The following is a 15,996-nucleotide window of genomic DNA, read 5'->3' on the forward strand; positions in this document are numbered from 1 at the left end:
TCTACAGTTATAACTCTTGTCAATAAATGGTGGTGTCTCCTCAAAAACATTTATCACAACGCAAACCACAAGGAAAAGGGGAGTTTTTATTAATGGGGTCTCATGCAATCAAACATACAACCCAACCGCTTCATCCTTTTCTAGCCGCTCGCGGTCATCCGGAGTGGAACCGTAGACAGGGACTCCCCACTCGCCCCGTGCCGATAGCATGTCTCAAACACACACTTTTGCTCACCTTTCAGGGCTCACACACACACAATGCTGGCTCTGTCACTCGAGCCTCTCCTGGTTCCAAGCCTCTCCCTCTTCAAAACTACCAGCCCAACAGCCCACCAGTTGCTATAGATCACCTCTGCTGAGCCTCTCTCACTAATAACATAAATCACTCTGCCAAGCCCCTCTCAGCTAAAAACACAACCCAAAATCAACCTTTATAGCTCTCACCAGGACCTTTCCTGTCCCCAAACCTATAATCATTACCACAAACTGTGACTTATCAAGCCGTTTTTTAATCACAAATTAAACAAAACAGGGACCACCACTGGCCCAAAACACAACAAACCATCAATCCTGTTGTCACCACCGTTTCACTTCAAAAAACTAACTGTTAACCCCCAGTGCCGCTCCTGGCACTACTTAAAACACAAACCACTGGCAGCTTATGGTGCACTTCTTGCCCTTAACTTAAGAGCTCAAACTCTTAAAACCAATTTTTCTGTGGAAATATCAAAGCAAAGCCACAGAGGCATTTGTTGCACGTAAAGAGGTCTCTTTACTATTTACCAACAGCCTTTTAACCTTGCATATGCCTTACACCACTTCAGAGGTACCTGTTTCAATTTTAAACATACATTTACTGTCCATAGTCCTGGCAGTTCCTAGTCTTTCTCCAGAGTGTCAGTGAGGACACAGGAGCCCCCTTCTCCCAGAAATATCTGGGTGGGCCCAAGGGGGTCCCAGACCCCTGCTGGCCCCTCGGCTCTAGACAGCAGAGTCCTGTCGCAGTCGCCAAAATGATTTACCAAAATATGGATATGATCTTGTATCAGTATCCAACTATAATGAACCAAGACTCTTTAACTGATTAGGGTTAAAAAATGTATGTTTATTGGCAGCGCTGGACTGATGTGCAGGGTCACCCCTTAATTCACACGGCCCCAAATACAGGCAATTACAAACTTTTTATTTACCAAGATATTGAATACAAATACATATTCACAACCCAGTTACCACCCACTCCCTGCTTCCTATGCTAATTAAGAAAAATCAATTAAGCATGCGCAGTTTCTTCCTTGAAATGAGTCAGTGGTCTCGTTATGGAGAGTGGTCATACAAGGGAGGAAAGGATATGGCTCTTCCTCATTCTGACCTTTCTACCTCTTCAATACAAAGTGGCAAATGAACCCCTGGCCATGCTCCTAGTTTCATGTTTCCAAGTGGTTTCTGATTTGCAATTGTCTTACGTCCTTGAAGTTCCTTACAAGATTTCACGTTTCCCATTAAAAGCCCAGCTGAACAAACATAAGATTGACAGACAATTAGTTATTGGCTAATGATTAGCTCCTAAATCCAGTAGCGCCTCCCTATTAAATTTAACAAGGATTAGGTTTTTTTATTAGATTTAACAAAAATTAATTTTAATTAACGCCTTAGCTTTTCTAGTATCTCACATTCTTCAAAGTACATGTTTCAGTGTGAATGGCAAAAAGAATTTGCTTGTCAATAGATGATTATGTCCCACTCCAGAATGAACAAAATCTGCCGTTACTTGGAAGAAAGTAGACATGGAGCAATGCAGTATTTGGGTTTTATCCAGTGATAAATGGGGCAAGAAGCTGTAACAGCTTAGCTGTTTGACAGAACACAAGTACTGATAGAGCCAATAGTGCACCCAGTTTGAAGGCATCTTCAGGACATTCCTTTATTGCTTAACAAGGAATGGGCAGCAAAATGCTGGCATTTCTCTGAACTGGAAGCCATGTTCCTCTCCTGTTTCTCCTTGAGCACACTGCTCTTTGCAGACTTCACTGGCCAGCCCATCAATCCTCTCTTGGCCAATAGCTAAATGGCACAACTACCAAAACACAGGTGCCAGCATCATCACCCCAGCGTTATTCCAGCACTGCTTTGCACAGGAACACAGAACGGCTTGGCTTGCAAGGGACATTTAAAGGCCATCTAGTCCAATGCCCTGCAGTGAGCAGGGACACCTTTAGATCAGGTTGCTGAGTGCATGACCTTGAATGTAAGCAGGGATGGATGCCCACCTCTCTGAGCAACCTGTGCCAGGCTTTTAAAACCCACAGTGTAAAAAATGGCTTTCTTATGCCTAGGCTGAATCTACCATCATTTAGATTAAAAACATTCCTCCTCAGTCTTGTCACAACAGGCCCTACTAAAAAATCTGTCCCGTCTTTTTTACAAGCTTTCTTAAGGTTCTGAAAGGTAGCAGTCAGGTCTCTGTGGAGCCTTCTCTCTTCCAGGCTGAACACCCCCAGCTATCCCAGCCTGTCTCCAAAGCAGAGGGGCTCCAGCCCTCAGAGCATTTTGTCCCTCCTCTGGATTAGCTCCAACATGACCATGTCCTTCCTGTGCTGGGTGCCCAGAGGTGGATGCAGTACTCCAGGAGGGCTCGCAGCAGAGCAGAAGGGTGATGGAATCTCGTCCTTCAAGCTGCTGGGCACCCTTCTGTGAAGGCACATGGCTGGCTCATGCCCAGCCTCTCATCTAGCAGCAGCCACAAGTCCTTCTCAGCAGGGCTGCTCTCCATCCCTTCATCCCCAGCCTGTGAGATCAGATGGGCTGGAACCCTGTCATAGCCCTTGGACAGAGCTGCTGAGCAGGATGAGCTGCCTCCTGAAGGAGGCAGATCCTACTCCCCACACAATTCCACAGTGGCCATGAAGTCACAGCAGGCACTGGGGTCACAGCAGGCTGAGGTCACAACAGGCTCTGAGGTCACAGAGGTCCCAGAGCCCTGTTCTTGCACAACACCACAAGGACGGAGCAGTCAGTCCTTGACTACGACTGTTGCAGCAGCAGCGGCGACGGCAGCAGCGGCAGCAGCAGTGGTGCTGACATTTGAACAGCGGTGTCAGGACAGTGGTGGCAGCAAGAGCTGCAGGACTGGCAGAGGGCAAGGCATCATGGCCCTTGCTCTGCGCTTCTTCCTCCTGCTCCTCCTGGCAGCGGCCCTGCCTGACAGGGCTGCCCAGGCTGCTCCACAGCGAGCATGGCGAGCAGGTGAGCAGGCGGCCTGGCTCCCCTTTCCCGGGACGGTGCTCCCTTCTCCCTCAGCAGTGTTTGGGATGGTTTTCCGCAGGGCTTTATGGAAGGTTTCCTCTGTGGGAGGGAGAGAGTCCCCAGAGGCCCCGGGCTGGTCCTGTTGAGGCCTGACCAGTGATGTTGCACAGGGCCTGCAAAGAGGGGGGAGAGAGATCGGAGCCAGCCAGAGTTCCCTGGGCCCCTCTCCAGCTTTGGCCATGTCCATTGACACGTGGCTCCCATGGCCTTACCCAACCCACTTGCAGTGCCCAGTTCCCTAAGGCAGAAGGGGATCCCAGCACACCATGGAATGGTTCTGATCTCTGCTTCCTTCTAGATTGGGACCGTGACAAGGAGTATATAAAAAAGCTGGTAAATGGTGGTTGGGAGACCTTTCCAGATGGTGGAGGCAAGTTCTCAATGTCCCCTTCAGCACAGAATAATCAGTGTCAATGTGTAAAAGTGCAGCCATGTGCCATTTCCCGTAAGAGTTTGAAGGTTGATGGATTCTGGAAGCCATTCTATGCTCCCTTTGGGAGCCCTGAGTGATCCCACAGCATGGCTGTGGGTGGGAGGAAGGAGCATTTAGCTGTCTTATGAGTCTTCTTCCCATGTGCAATGCCAGTGCGTCCATGTGCTCTGTGCAGCCACGGAGAAGAGCAGAGAGGGAAGGGGCCAGGCCCGGAGCTGTGCCCCGGGGCTGTGCTTTGCATGGCTCCTTTGCCAGCTCCAGGGAGCCTGACGATCTCCGACAGAGTCATGGGAGCTGTTCTGTCCTACCTTTCCTTGCAGCCAAGCCTCTTGGTGAAGGTGATCTGGCTTCCCAACTCATGTCCAAGACTGAGCCTCTGGGAGATGGTGAGGGTAGGTCAAGGCCTTTCCCCCTGGGAATGCTGCCAGCTCAGAGCCCAAAAGTCATCCTGATATCAGAGATGACAGAAGCTTCTGTGGCTGCTGAGTTACAGGTGTGTCTGCAGGGGGAATTTTCCCAGCTCCTTTTCTGGATGCTGCACCCAAGCCCCGCTCTCATCACAGGGGTGAGTAGTGTGTCCCTGCTGACCCCAGAGCCTGAGCAATGATTTTGTGGAATCCATTCCTGGGAAATTTTCCTCTAAGGTCCTCCAACAGGAAGGAACAAAGCTACTGGACACAAGAAACCCCGTGAACCGTCTAATACCATGCAGCAAATGCTGAAGGAAATGCAAGGAGGACAAGGTGGGTCCATGTCCCTCAGCCTCCTCCTGAGACTCAGCAGCCGGGGGCTTTCTCTGCACATCTGGACACGCCGTGCCTGGCACAGCAGGAAGGGATCCATGGCAGCCTCACTGCCTTGCTGCTGCTTTCATGGCCTGCAGGGCTGTCTCCCAGCCTGGCCTGGCTGCAGCTTCTCCCCAGCCTTTGCAGGAAGGCATTTGGCATCAGCTGACAGGGAGCCCAAAGTGCACCACGGGCCATGCACACCCTGAGAACCCCTGCAATTTCCCACTCTCAGGGTTGACCAGAAATGACAGCTGTTTCGAGAAGGATGGGTCCTGACCAATCCCAAAAGTTGATATGATTTCATGATCCTTATCCATGACTTTGACAAGCATTCCCTCCTGAAGATGCCACCTCCTATCTCTGAGACGGTTCCATCTGATCCGTTTGTAAAACTTTCTTTTTCCAGAGATGAACCAAAAGGCTGTGCTGAAGGCAGTGTTTCCCAGAGGAAACAGTGGCTCATGGGCAGCCTCTGCTGCAGGAAGGGAGGCCATGCCAGGCACAGTCCCAGGAGGTAATTGCTGTGTCCCTGGGCCTGAGCCCTGCTGAGGCTTGAGCTGCCATCTCTGCTGCTTGGCAGTGCCTGCCCTTCAGGGATGTTGCACAGAGCATGGAAAAGGGGTTGAGAGTGACCAGGAGCCAGCCCAGACTTCCCCAGGCCCCTCTGCAGTACTGGCCATGTCCATTGACATGGGGCTCCCATGGCCTTACCGAAACCCTTGCAGTGACCTGTTCCCTAAGTCTGAAGTGGATACCAGCACACCATAGAAATGGTTCTGATCTGTGATTCCTTCTAGATTGGGATCGAGACATGGAGTACATGAAAATGCTGGTCAGTGGTGGTTTGAAGACTTTGCCAGATACTGGAGGCAAGTTTTCAGTGTCTCTCTCTGCATGGAATAATCAGTGTCAATGTGGCAAGAGCCATGTCCATTGACATCTGGCTCCCACAGCATTACCCAAACCCCTTGCAGTGCCCAGATCCCAAAGGCAGAAGTTGATCTCGGCACACACTGGAATGGTTCTGATCTGTGCTCCCTTCTAGATGAGGGTGCTGAGACAGCTTCTCCAGCAGCTGGGATGGAAGATGGTTTGGAACCATTAGGAGGTTCTGCAGGTAAGTTTTCAACTTCTGCTCAGAGCATAATCATTGACAACCTGCCAAGAAACAGGTGACAGCTGCTTCTGTGGCTGTTGAGTTACAGGTGTGTCTGCAGAGAGGACTTTCCCAGTTCCTTTCCTGACGCCTGAACGCAAGCTCGGCTCCCATCGCAGGGGTGAGTAGTGTGTCCCTGCTGACCCCACAGGCTGAGCCCTGGTTTGTGGGACACGTTCATCTGAAATGGAAATACTTTCTGTTAAGGTCCTCCTAGAGGGAGGAACAAACCTACAGAAGATATCAAGTCCCTGGAGACATCGAAACACATGGATGAGATGCTGAGTGATCTGGACAGACACCGTGGTAGGTGCATTCCTCTCAGCAGCTGGGGCCTTTCTCTGCACATCTGGACACGCTGTGCCTGGCACAGAGAGAAGGGATCCATGGCAGCCTGGCTGCCCCACTGCTGCTTTCACGGCCTGCAGGGCTGTTTCCCCAGCCTGGCCTGGCTGCAGCTTCTCCCCAGCCTCTGCAGGAAGGCATTTGGCATCAGTGGACAGGGAGCCCAAACTGCACCTTGGCCGTGCACACCCTGAGATCCCCTGCAATTTTTCAGTCTCAGGGTAAATCAAGAGGGGCAGCTTCAGGAGGAGGGAGAATCTTGTGTCAGCCCAAAGAGCCCTGGACTTTTCCTGATCAAGCAATCATGACCAAGACATGGATATGTCTTTGACAAGTATTACTTCCTGAAGAAGCCACCTCCATGAGGGCCAGTAGTTCCATCTGATTCAGCTGTGCCTCTTCCTTTCTCCAGAGATGTACCAAAAGCCTTTGCAGGAAGCAGAACTTCCTGGAGAATGGAAGGGCTTCATGCCAGGTGCCTCTACACAAAGGGAGGAGATACCAGACAGTGCTACAGAAGGTATATTGCTGTGCCAGGCTCAGCCAGGCTGAGTAATCCTGCTGGGGCCCCTCCATACGAGACACGTCCCGAAACACCCTGGGAGCGGCTGCATCAGGTGTCCATGGCGGGGAAAGGGCAGAGGAGGAGGCCAGGGCTCCAGTGTGTCCTGACAGGGCCTGGCTCTGTCCCCTTGGGCTGGGGGAGCTGTCACGGGAAAGGGAGGGTCAGTGGTGGCTGTGGCTGCTCAGGGATGGCTTTGGCCTGTGTCCCAGGAAGAAGCCACTGCCCAAGCAGCTGCGCTGTCCCTGGGCTCTGCTCCCGGCCTTCTGGGCTCTGTTGGGTGGCACAGCCTGTGCCAAGGGATGGCAAGGTGCCTGCAGGCCCCAGCTCAGGGGCAAACAGAGAACGTCCTGGCCGTATGCAGCGTGCTGCCAGCTCAGCAGTGGAGCACAGCTTGGGCTCAACGCTGCCCATTGCCCCCACAGATGTTATCACAGAAACAGGAGTTGATATTAAGAATCCAGTGCGCCTATCAAGAATTGTTGGCCCGCGGGACGTGCGCAAATCCTGTGTGAGAGACACAGTAATGACAGTCCTCACTGTTCAGCTTGTACTTATATGCTGTTATTTTGGGATCCGGAAAGTGTACAAGATCAGGAGGTAATTTGTTGATTTTTCTCCAGAGTTGTCTTAAAACTCTGCACACAGCACTGGTAGCCTGACGCATAGTCATGCTGCTGTGCACTTGCTTGTAGTCAATGGTAGTCCACAGAATTCTGCTGAGAGTTCTGCTGCTGCCCAGGCCTTTCATTGCCCTCCTAACTGCTGGGCCTTGTCCTGGGGAGCCCGCTTGTGCTGCAGCCAATGCTGGCTCCCACGGAGGCTGCCTGGCCAAGAGCAGCCCCAGGAGCAGCAGGCAGAGGCAAAGCAAGGTGGGCAGGAGGAAGAGCGGGAACGAGATTGCCCTTGAAAGGAAGAGGCGCTCTGGGGCCTGCTCCAGGCCAGGGACCCTGCCCAGAGCCATGCCCTGCTCGCCGGGCTCTTGAGGGGCAGCTCTCCAGCTGGGCCAAGCTGGGCCAGCAGCTGCAGCCGTGCTGGGGAGCCTTGGCCGCTCTGGGCCCTGCTGTGCAGGAGGGGCCCTGGGTGCCAGCGGCAGCTGGGGGCCTCAGCCACCTCTTCTCTCCACAGGAACAGCTCTTCCGCTCCAGCAGCCTGGCGAAGAATGTGCCACTCTCCCTCGTCCACCGGAAGCTTAGAGACTGTCTGGTTTTACTGTGCTCCTTCAGGGTCTCAGAAGCAGGAGTTGCCTTGCAAAGAAGAGCACCAGCACTCCCTGCCTCCCCCACGGTCCCCCAGCCCACCTGTGATCCCTATTTCCCCCGAGATCCCCCCACCTCCTCCCCTCCCGAGCCGGCCGCCCTGGTCCAGCTAGGACTGAAAGTGGGCCAGCCACGGTAGGCCTTGGGCCACCAATAGCTTGCTCTTGGCTACAAATAACACTTGTTGCCTATGGGTAACAACCCATACAGAGGCAGTTTTCTTTCTGTTTTCCCTTCAATAGGAAGGGCTGAATATTCTTCCCATGCCCACCTCATCTTTTGCTCTTTTGATTTTTATGCTGCCGGCTGCTGGCTGAATCTCTTCAAAGAGCTTTATAACTTCGCATGTTTTCCCCACCTACTAGGCCATAAAAAAAAAAAATTAAAAAAAATTTCAATTTATATTTCATTTTTAGAGTGATTGGGCCACTCAAATTTGGAGCAATTCATTTTTCATTTCCCTTTTCCTTCCTATCTACAAAAAGTTCATCTGGACATGCAAATCAACAGAATTACTGAGATTCACCTCAAAGCCCAGAGGAGAATCTGGCACAAAATATTCTCCCTGTGTACTGCCCAGCAAGAAACATTCAGAGGAAAATACAGTGGCAGCTGAGGCTCGTGTAGCTCCCAGAATCCTGAGCCTGCAGAGGAGGCAAACACAGCCTGGCAGTGGCTGAGGGGACTTCTCCTCACAGACTCCTCTGCATGTGTGTCCCTTCCGGAGGGGAAAGCTTTTAAAGCTTTGCCTTACCTTCCTCCTGTGCTAAAATGTAAGGCTTCTCCTTATATTTACAGAGAAAATACTGAGCTACAAACAATTCTCTATTCCTCACCAATGCTACTCAGGTGCTCGACTTCAACAGCAAAACCAAATGTGGTCAGAAATTTCCCATCAAAGCCCATTTGTAGAGAAACCTCACCATATGTCAGCAAATAATTATTAGCACCGTTCACTCAAGAGATTTCTCCTTTTTTATCCCAGAGAGAATATTAGAATCATTTGTTCTTGACAGGACTCCTTGGACAGCCCCCAGAGCTGCCTTCTCACCACGCCTTGCCTGGGCTGTTCATGCAGCCTGGTAGCACCACCTGACTTTGCCACCCTGTTCAGACCTTGGGCATGGCTGGTGCCACGGTCCCCTCTGGTGCCACGGTCCTCTCCTGGATCGTGGCGTGTCCCTGCTGCTGGAGGAGCCCTGCTCGTGCTGCTGCCTGTGTTCAACCAGGCCGGGGTGCTACTTCCCAGCCAAAGAGAGACTAAAGTCACTGCTTTGGGCAGCTCATTGGAATGAGTTTAACGCTTCCTCATCTCTATCAAAGACCACTTAAAAGCCACAAAGCAACAGCATAAAGTCACCTCATCTACAGAGGTGAGGAGGCCTGAGTGAACAGAAGGTCAGCTTTCAAGCACACTGGGTTTTTAATTTAGTGGAATCATTCAGTCTTTCACAAGCCTTACTTGTCAAACTGGACTGTGTCATGCTCTTGTCTAGCTTGTGCTAGAGAGGAGGCAGGGAGAAATTAGTTAAGGAACCAGAAACACTGGGGGTGCTTAGGCTTGGCTAACAAAGGGAGCATGGTGGCACCGGCCTACTTTGCCTGACAACTTTTGCCTGATATAATGCATCCCTTTTCCTGCTGGATAGAAGTGGACAAGGCTCCACTGAGGGCACCATGGAAATGGTTCTGATCTGTGATCCCTTCTAGATTGGGATCATGAAATGGATTATCTAGAAGTGCTGGTAAATGGTGGTTTGAAGACCTTGCCAGATGCTGGAGGTAAGTTCTCAATGTCCCTTTCATTGCAGAATAATCAAGAGTCAATGTGGCAAGAGCTCACTCATGTGCCATTTCCCTTAAGAGTCTGAAGATTGATGGATTGTGGAAACCTTTCAATGCTCCCTTTTGGAGCCCTGAGTGATCCCACAGCATGGCTGTGCTTGGGAGGAAGGAGCTTTTAGCTGTCAATCTTCTTCCCATGTGCAATGCCAGTGTCTCCTTCAGTGTGCTCTGTGCAGCCATGGAGAAGAGCAGAGGGAAGGGGCCAGGCCTGGAGCTGTGCCCTAGGGCCGTGCCTTGCATGGCTCCTTTGCCAGCCCCAGGGAACCTGAGCTGCTTCTGCTGCTGCTGTCAAGCCCTGGCCCTGCCTGGTGTTCAGGTCAGAGCTGCTGGCAGCTCCAGGGTTTCCTTTCTGCCCTGACTGTCCATGCATGTGGCTCCTTCCATCCCAGTGTGGGGCCACTCCAGGCACGTGGTCCTCCTGCCCCTGCTCCTGAGGGGAAGGCAGAGATGACGGAATGCCTTGGACGGTAGCAGTCACCCTGATGCACTTCATGCTCCTCCAGACTGAAGGAGAAATGGAACTGCTTTCCATTCAGGTCCTCCTACATGGACGAACCAAAACATAGAAGACGAGAAATCCCTGGAGGCATCCCGACTTCTGGACAAGATGTTGAGTGATCTGGAGACACGCCGTGGTGGGTGTAATTCCCTCAGCAGCTGGGGCCTTTCTCTGCACATCTGGACACGCTGTCCCCGGCACAGCAGGAAGGGATCCATGGCAGCCTGGCTGCCCCACTGCTGCTTTCACGGCCTGCAGGGCTGTTTCCCCAGCCTGGCCTGGCTGCAGCTTCTTCCCAGCCTCTGCAGGAAGGCATCTGGCATCAGCTGAAAGGGAGCCCAAACAGCAGCACGGTTCATGCACACCCTGAGATCCCCTGCAATTTCCCAGTCTCAGGGTAGTTTAGGTGTAGGTGCTGTTTGGAGGAGGAAAGGTCCTAGCTAATCCCAAACGTTGATATGATTTCCTAATCTTTATCCATGGTTTTGACCACTATTGTCGCATGATGATGCCACCTCCCTGGAAGGGGAACGGTTCTGTCTTATCCATCTGTGCCTCTTCCTTTCTCCAGAGATGAAGAAAATGGCTTTGCTGAAGGCAGTGTTTCCCGAAGGAAACAGTGGCACGTGGGCAGCCTCTGCAGAAGGAAGGGAGGCCATACCAGGCACAGTCCCAGGAGGTAATTGCTGTGTCCCTGGGCCTGAGCCCTGCTGAGGCTTGAGCTGCCATCTCTGCTGCTTGGCAGTGCCTGCCCTTCAAGGATGTTGCACAGAGCATGGAAAGGGTGTTGAGAGTGACCAGGAGCCAGCCCAGAGCTCCCCAGGTCCCTCTGCAGCTTTGGTCATGTCCATTGACATCTGGCTCCCACAGCATTACCCAAACCCCTTGCAGTGCCCAGTTCCCAAAGGCAGAAGTCGATCTCAGCACACATTGGAATGGTTCTGATCTGTGCTCCCTTCTAGATGAGGGTGCTGAGACAGCTTCTCCAGCAGCTGGGATGGAAGATGGTTTGGAACCATTAGGAGGTTCTGCAGGTAAGTTTTCAACTTCTGCTCAGAGCATAATCATTGACAACCTGCCAAGAAACAGGTGACAGATGCTTCTGTGGCTGTTGAGTTACAGGTGTGTCTGCAGAGAGGACTTTTCCAGCTACTTTCCTGACGCCTGAACGCAAGCTCGGCTCCCATCGCAGGGGTGAGTAGTGTGTCCCTGCTGACCCCACAGGCTGAGCCCTGGTTTGTGGGACACGTTCATCTGAAATGGAAATACTTTCTGTTAAGGTCCTCCTAGAGGGAGGAACAAACCTACAGAAGATATCAAGTCCCTGGAGACATCGAAACACATGGATGTGATGCTGAGTGATCTGGACAGACGCCGTGGTGGGTGCATTTCTCTCAGCAGCTGGGGCCTTTCTCTGCACATCTGGACACGCTGTGCCTGGCACAGAGAGAAGGGATCCATGGCAGCCTGGCTGCCCCACTGCTGCTTTCACGGCCTGCAGGGCTGTTTCCCCAGCCTGGCCTGGCTGCAGCTTCTCCCCAGCCTCTGCAGGAAGGCATTTGGCATCAGTGGACAGGGAGCCCAAACTGCACCTTGGCCATGCACACTCTGAGATCCCCTGCAATTTCTCAGTCTCAGGGTAAATCAAGATGGGCAGCTTCAGGAGGAGGGAGAGTCTTGTGTCAGCACAAAGAGCCTTGGACATTCCCTGATCAAGCAATCATGACCAAGACATGGATATGTCTTTGACAAGTATTACTTCCTGAAGAAGCCACCTCCATGAGGGCCAGTAGTTCCATCTGATTCAGCTGTGCCTCTTCCTTTCTCCAGAGATGGACCAAAAGTCTTTGCAGAAGGCAGAAATTCCTGGAGAATGCCAGGGCTTCATGCCAGTTGCCTCTACACAAAGGGAGGAGATACCAGACAGTGCTACAGAAGGTATACTGCTGTGCCAGGCTCAGCCAGGCTGAGTAGTCCTGCTGGGGCCCCTCCATACGAGACACGTCCCGAAACACCCTGGGAGCGGCTGCATCGGGTGTCCATGGCGGGGAAAGGGCAGAGGAGGAGGCCAGGGCTCCAGTGTGTCCTGACAGGGCCTGGCTCTGTCCCCTTGGGCTGGGGGAGCTGTCACGAGGAAGGGACGGTCAGTGGTGGCTGTGGCTGCTCAGGGATGGCTTTGGCCTGTGTCCCAGGAAGAAGCCACTGCCCAAGCAGCTGCGCTGTCCCTGGGCTCTGCTCCCGGCCTTCTGGGCTCTGTTGGGGGGCAAAGCCTGTGCCAAGGGATGGCAAGGTGCCTGCAGGCCCCAGCACAGGGGCAAACAGAGAACGTCCTGGCCGTATGCAGCGTGCTGCCAGCTCAGCAGTGGAGCACAGCTTGGGCTCAACGCTGCCCATTGCCCCCACAGATGTTATCACAGAAACAGGAATCAATGTTAAGGATCCAGTGCGCCTCTCAAGAATTGTCGGCCCGCGGGACGTGCGGAAATCCTGCGTCATAGACGCAGTGTTGACCGTCCTCACTGTGCAACTTGTGCTGATATGCGGCTTTTTTGGGATCCGGAAAGTGTACAAGATCAGACGGTAATTTGTTGATTTTTCTCCAGAGTTGTCTTCAAACTCTGCCCACAGCACTGGTAGCCTGACGCATAGTCATGCTGCTGTGCACTTGTTTGTAGTCAATGGTAGTCCACAGAATTCCGCTGAGAGTTCTGCTGCTGCCCAGGCCTTTCATTGCCCTCCTAACTGCTGGGCCTTGTCCTGGGGAGCCCGCTTGTGCTGCAGCCAATGCTGGCTCCCACGGAGGCTGCCTGGCCAAGAGCAGCCCCAGGAGCAGCAGGCAGAGGCAAAGCAAGGTGGGCAGGAGGAAGAGCGGGAACGAGATTGCCCTTGAAAGGAAGAAGCGCTCTGAGACCTGCTCCAGGCCAGGGACCCTGCCCAGAGCCATGCCCTGCTCGCCGGGCTCTTGAGGGGCAGCTCTCCAGCTGGGCCAAGCTGGGCCAGCAGCTGCAGCCGTGCTGGGGAGCCTTGGCCGCTCTGGGCCCTGCTGTGCAGGAGGGGCCCTGGGTGCCAGCGGCAGCTGGGGGCCTCAGCCACCTCTTCTCTCCACAGGAACCCTTCTGTAGCTCCAGCATCCTGGCGAAGAATGTGCACTCTCCATCATCCACAGGAAGCTTAGAGACTGTCTGGTTTTACTGTGCTCATTCAGGGTCTCAGAAGCAGGAGTCACCCTGGAAAGCAGCAAACCAGCACTCCCTGCCTCCCCCACGGTCCCCCAGCCCAGCTGTGATCCCTATTTCCCCTGAGATCCCCCACCTCCTCCCCTCCCGAGCTGGCCGCCCTGCTCCAGCTAGGACTGAAAGTGGGCCAGCCACAGCAGGCCTTGGGCCACCAACAGCGTGCTCTTGGCTACAAATAACACTTGTTGCCTATGGGTAACAACCAGAGGTAGTTTTCTTACTGTTTTCCCTTCAATAGGAAGGGCTGAACATTCTTCCCATGCCCTGTCCCTTCCTTTGCTCTTTTGATTTTCACACTGCTGAGTGCTGGCTGAATATCTTCAAAACCTTCGTAACTCTGTAGGTTTTACCCCACCTACTAGGCAAAAAAAATTAAAATTAAAAAAACAAAAAAAATTTCTTCTGTTTAGGTTTCTTTTTCACTGCAGTTGGGCCACTCAAATGTGTGTGCCACAGAAGGGACGAGAAAGGAGGATGTACCTGACAGTGCCACAGAAGGTATATTGCTGTGCCAGGCTCAGCCAGGCTGAGTCCCCTCCATACGAGACACGTCCCGAAACACCCTGGGAGCGGCTGCATCGGGTGTCCATGGCGGGGAAAGGGCAGAGGAGGAGGCCAGGGCTCCAGTGTGTCCTGACAGGGCCTGGCTCTGTCCCCTTGGGCTGGGGGAGCTGTCACGAGGAAGGGACGGTCAGTGGTGGCTGTGGCTGCTCAGGGATGGCTTTGGCCTGTGTCCCAGGAAGAAGCCACTGCCCAAGCAGCTGTGCTGTCCCCGGGCTCTGCTCCCGGCCTTCTGGGCTCTGTTGGAAGGCACAGCCTGTGCCAAGGGATGGCAAGGTGCCTGCAGGCCCCAGCTCAGGGACAAACAGAGAACGTCCTGGCCGTATGCAGCGTGCTGCCAGCTCAGCCCATGACGCCTGATCTTGCAGAGCCCGGCAGGAGTCGGTGCTCTGAAGGTTCTGCAGTGGGATTGCCTTTCCCCTGCAGTTCCCCACTCCTGGCGACTGCCCGTGCCGGAGTTGCACCATAGAGCTAGCCCGGAGCTCCTGTGCGGCCAAGAGCAGCGTCACTCACAGATGTTATGACAGAAACAGGAGTCAATGTTAAGGATCCAGTGCGCCTCTCAAGAATTGTCGGCCCGCGGGACGTGCGCAAATCCTGCGTCATAGACGCAGTGTTGACTGTCCTCACTGTGCAACTTGTGCTGATATGCGGCTTTTTTGGGATCCGGAAAGTGTACAAGATCAGACGGTAATTTGTTGATTTTTCTCCAGAGTTGTCTTCAAACTCCGCCCACAGCACTGGTAGCCTGACGCATAGTCATGCTGCTGTGCACTTGTTTGTAGTCAATGGTAGTCCACAGAATTCCGCTGAGAGTTCTGCTGCTGCCCAGGCCTTTCATTGCCCTCCTAACTGCTGGGCCTTGTCCTGGGGAGCCCGCTTGTGCTGCAGCCAATGCTGGCTCCCACGGAGGCTGCCTGGCCAAGAGCAGCCCCAGGAGCAGCAGGCAGAGGCAAAGCAAGGTGGGCAGGAGGAAGAGCGGGAACGAGATTACCCTTGAAAGGAAGAAGCGCTCTGAGACCTGCTCCAGGCCAGGGACCCTGCCCAGAGCCATGCCCTGCTCGCCGGGCTCTTGAGGGGCAGCTCTCCAGCTGGGCCAAGCTGGGCCAGCAGCTGCAGCCGTGCTGGGGAGCCTTGGCCGCTCTGGGCCCTGCTGTGCAGGAGGGGCCCTGGGTGCCAGCGGCAGCTGGGGGCCTCAGCCACCTCTTCTCTCCACAGGAACAGCTCTTCCGCTCCAGCAGCCTGGCGAAGAATGTGCCACTCTCCCTCGTCCACCGGAAGCTTAGAGACTGTCTGGTTTTACTGTGCTCCTTCAGGGTCTCAGAAGCAGGAGTTGCCTTGCAAAGAAGAGCACCAGCACTCCCTGCCTCCCCCACGGTCCCCCAGCCCGGCTGTGATCCCTATTTCCCCCGAGATCCCCCCACCTCCTCCCCTCCCGAGCCGGCCGCCCTGCTCCAGCTAGGACTGAAAGTGGGCCAGCCACAGCAGGCCTTGGGCCACCAACAGCGTGCTCTTGGCTACAAATAACACTTCTTACTGTTTTCCCTTCAATAGGAAGGGCTGAATATTCTTCCCATGCCCACCTCATCCTTTGCTCTTTTGATTTTTATGCTGCTGGGTGCTGGCTAAATCTCTTCAAAGAGCTTTATAACTTCGCATGTTTTCCCCACCTACTAGGCCATAATAAAAATAAAAAAATAAAAAATTCTTCCGTTTAGATTTCATTTTCACTGCAGTTGGGCCACTCAAATGTGTGTGCCATGGAAGGGACGAGAAAAAAGGACATACCAGTCAGTGCCACAGAAGGTATACTGCTGTGCCAGGCTCAGCCAGGCTGAGTAGTCCTGCTGGGGCCCCTCCATACGAGACACGTCCCAAAACACCCTGGGAGCGGCTGCATCGGGTGTCCATGGCGGGGAAAGGGCAGAGGAGGAGGCCAGGGCTCCAGTGTGTCCTGACAGGGCCTGGCTCTGTCCCCTTGGGCTGGGGGAGCTGTCACGAGGAAGGGA

At 53.6% G+C, this 15,996-nt stretch overlaps 1 protein-coding gene across 1 annotated transcript; it reads left to right on the top strand.

The window, feature by feature from the left end:
- The first annotated feature begins 1,226 nt into the window (after positions 1-1,226).
- LOC131582051 (uncharacterized) lies at positions 1,227-12,160 on the top strand. Its single transcript, XM_058844848.1, has 5 exons — positions 1,227-3,243; positions 10,228-10,326; positions 10,762-10,869; positions 11,153-11,569; positions 12,021-12,160. The coding sequence occupies exons 1-4, from the start codon at positions 2,901-2,903 to the stop codon at positions 11,281-11,283; spliced, it is 681 nt and encodes a 226-aa protein (XP_058700831.1). The 5' UTR covers positions 1,227-2,900; the 3' UTR covers positions 11,284-11,569; positions 12,021-12,160.
- Positions 12,161-15,996: the final 3,836 nt, after the last annotated feature.

Source organism: Poecile atricapillus, chromosome 9 (genome assembly GCF_030490865.1).
Source record: "Poecile atricapillus isolate bPoeAtr1 chromosome 9, bPoeAtr1.hap1, whole genome shotgun sequence".
Lineage (NCBI taxonomy): Eukaryota > Metazoa > Chordata > Aves > Passeriformes > Paridae > Poecile > Poecile atricapillus.